Genomic DNA, 12,133 nt, shown 5'->3' with positions numbered 1-12,133 from the left:
TTAATGCCACGGAGAACACAAATACAAACAAAGCCTGCGGCCCCTACATCCTCCAGGGTCATACAATCTTACAGAAGAGTAAAGAAATTTATAAAAACAGGGTGCCTGGGTGGCTCAGTCAGTCAGGCGTTTGACTTCGGTTTAGGTCATGATCTCACATTCATGGGTTCATGTCCCGTGTCGGGTTCTGTGCTGACAGCTCAGAGCCTGGAGCCTGTTTCAGATTCTGTGTCTCCCACGCTCTCTGCCCCTCCCCCACTCATGCTCTTTCTGTCTCTCAAAAACCAATAAATTAAAAAAAATTATTTCAGAATGTATGAAAAAAACAGTAAAACAAGGCAGACTGTGATAAAGGCCATAGAGTAGGCATAAAAGAATTCTTAAGGAACCTGTCAAAGACATTAACACTCCCTGGAAGAAGTTGTATTTGGACGGGACTTTGAAAAGTAAATAGAATTTCACCAGGTATAATTTGGGGAAGAACATTCTTAGCAGGAGGAGGAGCTTCAGTAAATGTGGGGAAGGGAAAGCATGAGGTGTGTTCAGACCGCTGATCTGGGGGGCAGTGGGAAATAGCATGGCCAATTCTTGGGTATTTTGGGTCAGGGAGTGTGTCAAAACGTCATTTAGGTGGGAGAAAAGTAAATGAAAAATCCGTAGCAATAGTCCAGCTCAAAAAGGAATGATGCCTGAAGTCAGACATTATCCTTGGGAAAGGAAAACGGAGTGAGGATGCATGTTGTATGCAGGTTCCAGCATTGAATATGTAAGAGAATCATGAGGCAGAGACGGGAACCAGAAATAGGTGATGCTTAACATATTAGAGGCTATTGCGTTGGGAGTGTAGTTTTTATGGAGTTGAACTTGTCCCCGTAGGTACAGAATGGTCAGTGTTTTGATAATTCACCCCTCTCTGTAACATCAATAGACTGTTCATGAACCCTTTCACTGTAGGTGTGATGGAATTCTCTTGCTGCTTAGAAAGAAGACACTGGTATTAATGATCTCCTATTGGACTTGAGAAGATATATACGCACTAAAACACAAGGTGAAGTTTAGTTCTTCAGCAGAAGTCAGTGACGGTCACCAAAATGGGTGAGGAGGAAGAAGAGGAGGGTTCAGGCAATTATAATGCTTAAAATCACTGGTTCATGGTGACCCAGCAAAGCCTTGAGAGGCGGGTTTGTTGGGATCTCCAAGATTGGAAGCCGGTGATCTTGTTGAGGGAGTCTGTGTGAGAGAGGAGAGAGAGAGGAGGAAGGTCCTTTGGTGGATATACCTCAGAGAGGAGGAAGGAAGTTTCGAGGCAATGAAAGCAGCCTGAGAAGATAACAGGAAGGTAGAAGGGAACTGGGAGAGAGTCACATCATGGAAGCAAAGGTGCAAGAAGGAAATGGTGGTCATTGGGGTGTGCAATATTGACAGAGACTGAGAAACACGTGGTCCAAGGAGAGGCCATCGGATTTGACATTGGCACTTTGCTCAAGACCTCAAGGAAAGCAGTTTTAATAGAGTGGTGGCTGGAAGAGACACTTAAGGGAAGTGGGGAGGGACCCCCACCGAGGATGTGGAAAAGGGAGCACTGCACACACCTAGGGGAGGTGTCGTGGCAACTGCACGCTTGAGACGGTCAAAGGGAAAGGGCAGCAGAGACTCTGAGAGCAAGAAAGGGAAGGAGAGAGAGGACTGTGGAGAGACAGCAGAGAGCGGAAAAAATAAAACTGAAGAGAGAGTGGGAGAGGAGGAAAATAAAAATGTAGAGAAATTCTTACATGGGGATAAAGGTCCATAATATCATGATTACTTACATTTATCTTCATGTGAAATTTGTCCTTTTGTAGAAAGTAGGTTTAGCGTCAGAAACGTAAAGGAATGCAAAGAATCAGAAGAGCCACTAAATACGCCATCGCACGGACAGCAATTCCCAAGGACTGGGGAGTATTCACTGAGCTTTCGGGAGTATAGATTTGCAGTGTCTCCAACTATCCCAGTCTCTGGATCTCCTCTGTCACTACTCAGCAGCCAGGGAGCCGGGGTGCTAACAGACAGAGGGAGTGCCTCCCTGGTCGGGGATGAAAACTGGGTGGGGTGGGTGTGCTGGCAGAAAATCAAGCGGCATGAGGTCTGTTGGGTCTGCCTGGAACAGAGAGGAACGTGAAGCCGGAATGCACTGATTATGTCATGTGGATTGGTCCCGTGTCTTTTTTTTTTATATATATAATTTTTTTTGTTTTTACATTTAAATATAAAAATACTATTCTGCTTTGTGTTATAAATGGAGGACACCAAGCAGTAAGAACTTTTTCTTCTAAGGTAGGTCAATCCATCCTTCTGCTGAGCTTGTCTTCAGGTGAGGGCATATAGCCCCAGGTAAGGGAAGTGCTGTACCAGGAGGAGAGGGGCATTTTCCTGCCTGGTACTCTCCTAAATCTCACTTTTAATAGAAAGCTGGTTATAACTTTATAACAAAGTGGAACTTCCCACCAAGAGAGGAAATCCTAACCTAACCCCAGAGTAAGTAACCCTCCCCCCACCCCAGCACTCAGCTACCTCGAAGAAAAAGCCCTCCCCCTCCCTTCACAAATACTATGCTCTGTCCGGATAGCTACACCTATTGGACAAACACACCTGATTAAATGGAAACAGTGGTTATGTCTCCCCACCCCCTCCCCACTAATGTACTAGACAGTTTCAGTGACAGGGAAAAAAGAGGGGGGATGTAAAAAGATTAAGAACTTGACCCCTCTTATCCTGGTCAAAGAAAGCAAGAGATGTTAACTGGGCATGAGGAATAAAAAAAGACCTTGATATTCTGCCCTTTGAGTTATAGCTATTAGGACAGTCAAGAGAGGGGCAAACACGGAGGCAGGATGGAGAATTAGGAGGGGTTTGATGGCTGCAAGTCTAGTCCACTTAGTTTTTGTACTGGAAGGGTTCATCGCCAGTTTCGTTGAGAAGACATGTGCGGATGAGGGCTTCTGTCACCGAAAAGGGGTCACAGTTGGCAGAGGGGCGACGGTCTTCAAAGTAACCCTTCTTCTCCTGGCCGACAGTCCGGGGAATGCGGATGCTAGCACCTCGGTTGGCCACACCAGCAGAAAAGTCGTTGATGTTGGAGGTTTCGTGGAATCCGGTTAGGCGCCGGGCATTATCCAGGCCCCCTTTGGGATCGTAGGCTCGGATGTGGTACTGGTGCCGCTTGCTCAGTTTCTCGATGGACTCCTCAATGTACTTCAGACCATTCTCCTCTCGCATGGCCTTGGTGCTGAAGTTGGTGTGGCAGCCGTCACCATTCCAATTCCCAGGAATGGGCTTAGGATCGAAGGTTGCTATTACTCCAAAGTCTTCACATACACGATGCAAGATGAAACGGGCCACCCAGAGATGATCTCCCATGTCGATTCCTTTGGTCCCGTGTCTTAAGCTTGACTGTAAACTTCTGCAGGTGGTGTCGTACAGGGGTTAACGGCACATGTTTTGGGGACACCTGGGTGGCTCAGTTGGTTAAGCGTCTCTTGATTTCAGCTCAGGTCACGATCTTGCAGTTCGTGTGTTTGAGCCCTGCGTCGGGCTCTGCACTGACCGTGTAGAGCCTGCTTGGGGTTCTCTCTCTCTCTCTCTCTCTCTGCCCCCCACCAAATAAATTTAAAAACTTAAAAAAAAGAGCACATGTTTTGGGGTGAGGACAGAGCTGGCTGAGAATTGTAAAACCCTGAGGCAGACTTGTAAAATGCTGGCCTTTGGAACGTCCAACCCTGCCCCCAGAAGGTGGCATTTTTGGATACTCATGAGTAAGAACCGATGATCAAAACACATTTGCTTCTTGTCTGCTGCTCCGGAAAAAATCAGTCTGACAACATTCCAAAGAAAATAAATATAATAGTAATAAGACTTCTATTAATATACTTGAGAAGCATATGTTATAAAACTGAGGAAGCATCTTTACTGTTACTGTTGGAAGTCTAACTGAATGTAGATATGTATTTGCCCCTTCATAATAAAGCATTCAACTTGAATTCATAGGAATTAAAACTTTTTCGTGTTTCGATTAGTGCCATAGCAGAATTGCTGTGTCTTTCCAATATTAATTACCAAACATGTTAAAGAGAAAAAAATGCCACCTCCTTAAAAACCCACGTTGCAGTCTGAATGACTCTATAATACATATTTTTAATTGGAAAATACATAGCTTCTCTTTGCTCAAGGAACTGTACTCATAATTTGTGTTGTGCTGTTTTGTACCCTAAAGCTAAAAATTAATAGGGAAAAAATTGAGAGCAAAGAGGTTAATGTCTAGTTTATTGAGGGAATGGCTTATTCCTTTCATGAGAATAATTGACATCAAAGGCCACCAATCTCAACATTAAATAGCAAAGAAATAAAACAGTGACCCCAAAACAAAACTAATTCTTCTTGCCCCAAACTCAAATACCTGTGATCAGTCTGAAAGAAAACAAAGGGCTCATCAATATCTTATCTCAGAAGTATAAAATAATTAACTTTTCTTCATCTGAAACCATTTTTACTTTTTTATGTTTATTTTGAGAGAGAGAGAGAGAGAGTGTGTGTGTGTGTGTGTGTGTGTGTGCGCGCGCATGCAAGTGGACAGTCAGCACAGAGCCTGATGCGGGCTCGAACTCACGAACTTCGAGATCATGACTTGAGCCGAAATCAAGAGTCAGATGCTCAACCGACTAAGCCACCCAGGTGCCCTTTATTTATTTTCTTTTTAAAAATACTGTTATGGTGGTATGTTTGCATATAATAAAATGCAAATAAAATGCATTGTAAGCATATCATTTGATAAGTTTTGGAAAATGCAGGTACCTGTGATCACCACCACAATCTTGGTACAGAATATTTCCATCACACCAAAATGTCCCTGGTCTAACTGCAGCTAATTCCCCACCGACCCCCTGCCCAGAACAAGCTCTGTTCTGCTATCTGATAGACTGTTGGTTTTGCCTGCTCTAGAATTTCACATAAAGGGAATCATACAGAACGTATTCTTTTTTCTGGCTTCTCTCACTAAGTATAATATTATTGCATTTATCAGTAATTCATTTCTTTTTTTTTTTTATTGCTAAGTAGTGTTCCATTGTATAGTTATATCAAAATTTGTTTACCCCTTAATCTGTTCAGAGGATACTTGAGCTATTTCCAGATTGGGACTATTACGAATCAACTGCGCTGAACATTTGAATCCAACTGTTTCAGGGCACACATGTTTTCTTTACTCATGGGTAAATTCCTGAGTGAAATTAACAGTACCATTGTTACATTCCACCAAAATAGAAAGTTCCAGTGGTTCTACATTTTTGCTAATGTCACTAATGATGTCTTCTTTGTGTTGTGATTTTCTTTTTTTTTTTTTTTTTTTACTTTGAGTTCACAGGAGTTCTTTGAGATCCAAGTTTTGGGGAAGGGATTCTAGAGACAGGATTTGTGTTTTCTTTTTCTAGTTGAATCAGACTGCTTATCCAATATCCTTGCATCAGAAATCTCCAGATGCTCCAGTTTTTGTTCTTCTGAGGCTGTTCACACTTCCCTGATTTTCTAAGCTGTGACGGAAGTTCTACTCTGTGGACCCACGTCCCTGTTCATTCCTACTCACAATTACCAGAGGCACTGAGTGAGTTTTTACCTCTTACAACTAGGTGAACCTAAGGAAATCTCCTGAAATGTAAGTGGGTGTGGAATACAGGTGCCAGGAAAAAAATCTAGAGGTTCATCCTTAATCTGTCACATGACCTTGGAGCGTCCACGTCCACCTTTATTTGGAAGAAACAGGTCCTTCTTCCAGGGCCCACGCAAGTATACTGTGGAGTTACTTTGTTGCAAACCCAGAAAACCCTGCTATGCGCCAGCCTGGCAGCTTGGCGTCAGGCTCCACACGGCTGATCCTGGAGCCAATCAGACGCGAAGTCAGAGAAAGAGGGATGGGGGAGTTGCGTTGGAAATTCCACATGCAGGATCAGTGATGCAAATGCAGCAATATCCAGCTTGCAGTGCCAGTTTCTGGTTGTGTGAAATTTAGGGAAATGTCTTTTCCCACCGTACTGAAGAAACACGGCTTTTGTGTTCAGTGTCTGCCAATAGGGTGTGTGAGTCCCAGCACTTGGTGCTGTTGACTCTTGGCTGTGTCTCAGCTCACAGGGTAAAAACAGGTACACCCTTTTCCAATCTCTAGTGCTTATTTATTTACCTGGTAACATCGTGGGCTTTGGGGATAGTTGGCTCACTGATTAATCACTGCCTTAAGCAACTAATTTTTTTTCCTAGTTCAAAGGTTTTTCACATTTGAAAGGTTGGGCCTGCATAGTAACTCATCAGATGTCAGTGGTTTACAAGTACGTTTTGTACTTGTAGGTTCATTGGCCTGGAGTTTAGAATTACAAATTTAGTCGCAACCATGCATTCCACGGTCTGGCTATCGGCAGGGAACACTGGGAAGTACGAGCCTCAGCAGGTACCAGTGCGTATCTGCAATGCATTTGCGTGTCTCTACAGAAGGAAGATGAATCAGAAAGAAATGGAAAATGGAATTATAGGTAATATTTTCCCTCGCTGCTATGTTCTAAACATCTATACACAGTCATACTGTAGGATTACTTAGAGAGAACTGGGGATTTTTTTAACACACTATTTTGTTTAGAACAGCTGTAGTTCACAGCAAAATCGAACAGAAGGTAGAGCTTTCCCCTGACCCCACACATGCATAGCTTCTCCTACGGTCGACGTCCTAGCACCGGAGGGGTACATCTGTTACAACCCATGAATCTCCAGTGACACATCATTATCACCCGAAGTCCGTGGTTTACCTGAAGGTCACTCTTGGTGTAGTACCGTCTATTAGCCCGAACAAATGTATAAGATGTATCTATCGCTATGGTATTATATAGAGAGTATTTTTACTGCCTTAAAAATCCTTTGTGCTCCATCTATTCAACACCCCCGCCTCCCCTAGCCCCTGGCAACCACTGATCCTTTCGCCGTCTGCATAGTTTTGCCTTTTCTGGAATATCACACGGTATGTAGCCTTTTCAGATTGGCTTCCTTTACTTTGTAAAATGTTCCTCTATGTCTTTTCATGGCTCATTTCTTTTTAGTGCTGAATGATATTCCATTGTCTAGATGTACCACAGTTTAACTGGGGGGGAGTTTAGAAAAATGTTACTCTTTGGGGTATTTAGGAGGTAATCACATTTAGGAGGCAAACCACAGTTTAACTGGGGGATTTTTAAAAAGATGTTGCTCTTTGGGGGTGTTCAGGAGGTAAACACGTAATCAAGTGGTATTAAAGAGCCCCTTAAAGTGGAAACAGGAAATGAAAAACCCAAGATAGTTGTGGGAATGGAAAAGAGATTGCATAACCGCAATCAATACATGTTTGAACTGAACATAAAGAGGGCTGTTTCCTGGAATAAAACTTGTGTGCAGGGAGTCAAAGCAACCTGGGCCACAATTAACCATATTAGTTGTCACTTTCCCTATCAGAAGATGATTGCCTTCCAGTCATTCGGTATCCTTACAACTAGTCTCATTAAATGGGTCAGCCAGTGGTTCAGGGGAAAACTTGGCAAGAGGTCAGAGAAAAGCTGTCTCTCTGTGCCTGGTCTGTAAATAAACACAGGTATCTCCCACTTATTGGAAGTTCAAGGTACTTGAACATCGCTTTTACAAAAGACCTACATTAGTGCCTATCTGTACTGATGAAAAGAAATCCAAAGAGGACTTTCACTTTTACCAAAAAAAAAAAAAAAAAAAAAAAAGCAAAGAATGAAAAGAGCATTGGGCATTTGTTTTGCGGTGGGTCATTACAGAGACAACATGTATTCTGAGCAGCCAGAGTGTTCCCACCAAGCTCCTTCCCCAGGAACTCAGCTCAACATCTTGGTACCAAGGCTTCATAGCTGTGAACTTTTGTCTGTGAGCACCTGTGATTTATCTTGACTTATTTTGTCCATCCGTTAGCTGGATGTGTCCTAAGAGATCAGAGAAACCTAAAAGAGGTTATTACTGTGTGGTCTGGGAATGCTCAAGAATGCTCAAAAATGTTTCCATGTAAATTGATGGTCATTGCTTTGCTGTTTTACATCCTTTCAGATAAGGAAAGCTTTTGAAGGAACTTTCTACTGACAGATGGTGGGGACAACCTGTACTTATTTTTATAAAGCAGTTAGTGAAAAATTCACATTCTTTTTTTTTAAAATGTTTTTATTTATTTTTGAGACAGAGAGAGACAGAGCATGAGCAGGGGAGGGGCAGAGAGAGGGAGACACAGAATCTGAAACAGGCTCCAGGCTCTGAGCTGTCAGCGCAGAGCCCGACGCAGGGCTTGAACTCACAGACCGTGAGATCATGACCTGAGCTGAAGTCGGACGCTTAACCGACTGAGCCACCCAAGCGCTCCAAAAAATTCACATTCTAAGAGGCACTCTTAAATCAAGTCTTTCCACAAAATTCTGAACATTTTCTACCCCAGCGAATCCTATTACCCCAGTACGTATTCTTCAGCCTTCTGCTGGTGAAGCTTTCCTTCTTGAATTGTTTCAAAAGCCCCAATAGTGTCTTAAGTGGGGTGGATAAAGAGAGTTTCTTTCAAGGCAAAACTCTGAGGACTGAGCGGGCTACGGGTTTTGGGCTCTACTTACTTTAAGAAGAGATGACCCACCCTTATGAGACGACTGGCAGTGTTGACATCCAACCAGAAGCTTTCATTTTTTTTGATTTGGGGCCCGAGGATTAGCCTTTTTCTGGTTTCAGAAAGAAATATCACAAAGTAGCAGGCAGGCGCCATTTTCTATGACATCAAGCAACTCCACCCCCCCCCCCAATTTGGTACATTTTTGTAATTTTTGTTCTTGAGATTATAGTAGTCCAGACATCCCGTTTTTATTTATCAATAATTGATTCATTAATTCAAGCAACACCTACTGAGCACCTACTATGTGTCAGATACTGTTCTAGGCACTAAGGATGCAACAGTGAACTAGAAAGAAAAGAGCTGTTTTCTCATGGACTTTATCTTCTAGACGGAGAAATAAGGTATTAGCAAGTAGACCAGTTAGATAGTTTTGAGGGTGGTAAGAGTCAGGAGGGAAATACAATAACTTAATAAACTGGAGAGTCGCCAGGGGTGGGGGTTGTTCCACCTAAGGTGGTCAGGGAAGGACTTCACAGCCCTGGACAACAACAACAAAGTCAATTTTTCTTTAAATAAGTGATTTAAGTTTCTAGGGAGAAACAGGGTACCACTGTGGATATATACACCAACCCCCAATTCTGGCCATCAGGGATTCTCCGGCTCTCTTACCCTAGAGCGAATCTTGCCAACCAGTAGGGCCCCCTGCATCCACAGGGACTTGACTGCTCCATTTTAAAAGAGTAGACCATCAAGTGTCTTAGACATACTTAGGATATGTGGAAACATAAAATAAAGACCTCTCTCTACACTCCGAGAAGAAAAACTACCAAACAAACCCAGAAACGAATGATCCCAGAGGAAGTAGTGCTAAATGTAGGAAATAGGTACAGACTTCAAACAAACGGTGAACATGTGCTGAGCTCAGGGAAGGGCATTTTTGCAGCAGGCTCAGAAAACAACTGGTTTACAGAGGAGAAGAAACACGGAGGGCTCTGCAAGGTATGTCCTTAGAATAAAGAGAGCAAGATGGAATAGATAACAGAACTGAAACGTTGAAAAATCCTGGGAAATGATTAGAGCACAAAATGCAAGGGAAAAAGGTAAGGCTCTCAGACACTCCAGTGAACAACAACAACCAAGCACCCAATCTCCCTAAGACAGTTTTAATCCCAAACTGCAGTTAACTAAATGTGCTGTGACTTTTAGAATTGGTAGATATAAAGCAGGAGAATCCATTTGAACTAAATTTTAGGATTATGCTCCAAGTATCAGAGGGGTTATGGCATTACAATCTTGGAGAAAGAAGAATACTCAATGGCACACCCGGGTCTCTGCGGAGGACAAGAATTACGTGATTACAAGAACGTAAACACCATCTATGGGTATTGACCTCTGCAATGAGCTTGCAAAGAAATCACGAAAGACGTAACCACCATAACTACACGAAAGAAAAGCTAGATGAAAGACTGACTACACGAAAGAAAAGCTTGACAGATGCCAAGGGTGAATGGGGGAGTGGGCAGCGAAGGGAAGAGGGAATCCACTGGTGTCACCAGCTCCCAAATGGGGAGCCAAGAGGACTGTGTGTCTGGATAAGATGCGGAGGTGTTAAGTCAGAAGTTACAGACACAAACCGAGAGCAGTGATCTAATTGTATTGGGAGGCCGAGGGCAGAGGCGGTAGGATGTGGTACAAGACACAATCATCCATCTATCACAGCAGGAAGTTACAGATAATCATTACAGATGATACGCCATGAAATGTCACATTAAGTGTACTATTTAGAGGGGCTCCTGGGTGGCTCAGTCTTTTAAGCCTCGGACTCTTGGTTTTGGCTCAGGTCCTGATCTCACGGCTTTGTGGGTTTGAGCCCCACGTTGGGCTCTGTGCTGACAGTGTGGAGCCTGCTTGGGATTCTCTCTCTCTCCCTCTCTCTCTGCCTCTCCCCCACTTGTGCTGTCTCGGTTACTCTTAAAATATATAAATAAACTTTAAAAAAAGCATACTATTTAGAGATTCATGGGTAAGTACCAGAAGACTCATTTAAAAGTGGTGTCCTCTAGAAAAAGATATCACAGATGTGGATGGGTTGACCAAATAACTGGTATTTTCCATTAGAAGCCTGTGGTGCTAAACAATTTATACATATAAAATTTGTATCCTGAGGAAATTTCTGAGCCACCTTTGCTCCCAGCCCATCAGGGGGCCCATAAATGCCTTCATCATCTGATGAGATGAGCCTATGAACCTTTCAGGCATAATGATACAAACTCTTCAATAATTTAGTTTGGGGAGGCAGGAGAGAAAGCCACTGTTCATTGAGTAGGAGGGGAAAATCTCACCTTAATGTCTTCAGACTATCCTTTTCAGGGTATTTTTTTAGTGTAGTCAATACATATATATAACATAAAATTTGCCATCATAATCATTTTAAGTGTAGGCTGCAGTGGTATTCATTATATTCATTATGTAATGCAATTGTCACCACTGTCTAGTTCCAAAATTCTGCCCTTCAACAGAAACTCTGTACCCAGTAAACAATAACTTGCCACCACCTTCCTCTCAGCCCCTGGTAATTTCCATCCTGCTTTCCATCTCTACGGATTTTCCCATTCTGTGCACCTCATATAACAGGAATCAAACAATATCTGCCCTTTTGTATCCTGCTTATTTCACTAATCTTCAAACTACTTTTTCACAATTTTCTGAAATATTCTTAGGCCAATGGCAGGATGCGAAAGTCATGGGAAATGTGACGGCAAAGTATTTAGCTCCATATACAATCTTGATGGCACCAGAAAAAAAAAAGTATCTATCCATTGGGAACAATGGCTGCTGGGTTTTCCAGAATCCAGGACCAGTGACTGAACCCACACAGTCTCTTCCTGGGTCATTACAGCAGAGAAGCACATTTTGCTAGCGTGGGGAAGAAGGTCACATGACAGCTGCTGCCTTCTGAGCAGCACTGATGCAGGACTGTTCCCAGCAAATCAGAGCCGGCAGCCAGCTTCAATGCTCAGCCCGAGTCAACTGCTACTTCTGACGGCAGCTGAGAAGGGCCGGGTGGCTGCACGCATGGTTTAATAAGATGGGTCACCCAAATCTGACTTGACCACACAGGTGTCAGGGGCACCTATGCCCGCGAGGGACACTGTGTTTTTGCCGGTAGAATTGCTGCCTTTTTCTCTGTTCCCCAATACTGTTTTGTTCATGCTCCGCATTTTCCTTTCTGGAACTTCTCACATGTTGCAGTGTGTTTGCAAGGAACGTGTGTATCACATGTGCAGTGATGTTGAGTTACAACTCACCTGAAGAGATTAAACCGTCTCTTGTTATTTGTATTGATCTTCTATTGCCAGCTAAAATTAGTTGCAAGGGTATAGCAATTTGTAAGAAAAGTTGAGACAGGACTGATAACTGGCGGATTATTTCCCATGCTTTCTTGAATCACCGTCACTCTTGACAGGTACCCTCGAATGCAGTTAT

At 43.1% G+C, this 12,133-nt stretch overlaps 1 protein-coding gene across 1 annotated transcript; it reads right to left on the bottom strand.

Moving 5' to 3' along the window:
• Nucleotides 1-2,785: 2,785 nt before the first annotated feature.
• On the bottom strand, nt 2,786-5,968 carry LOC107179197 (glutamine synthetase-like). The gene is made up of 2 exons (XM_042958904.1): nt 5,832-5,968; nt 2,786-3,439 (listed from the first exon to the last, which is right to left on the bottom strand). The coding sequence occupies exons 1-2, from the start codon at nt 5,966-5,968 to the stop codon at nt 2,914-2,916; spliced, it is 663 nt and encodes a 220-aa protein (XP_042814838.1). The 3' UTR covers nt 2,786-2,913.
• Between the last annotated feature and the right edge of the window lie 6,165 nt (nt 5,969-12,133).

Source organism: Panthera tigris, chromosome D1 (assembly GCF_018350195.1).
Source record: "Panthera tigris isolate Pti1 chromosome D1, P.tigris_Pti1_mat1.1, whole genome shotgun sequence".
Lineage (NCBI taxonomy): Eukaryota > Metazoa > Chordata > Mammalia > Carnivora > Felidae > Panthera > Panthera tigris.
This window is presented reverse-complemented; position numbering and strand designations above follow the sequence as displayed.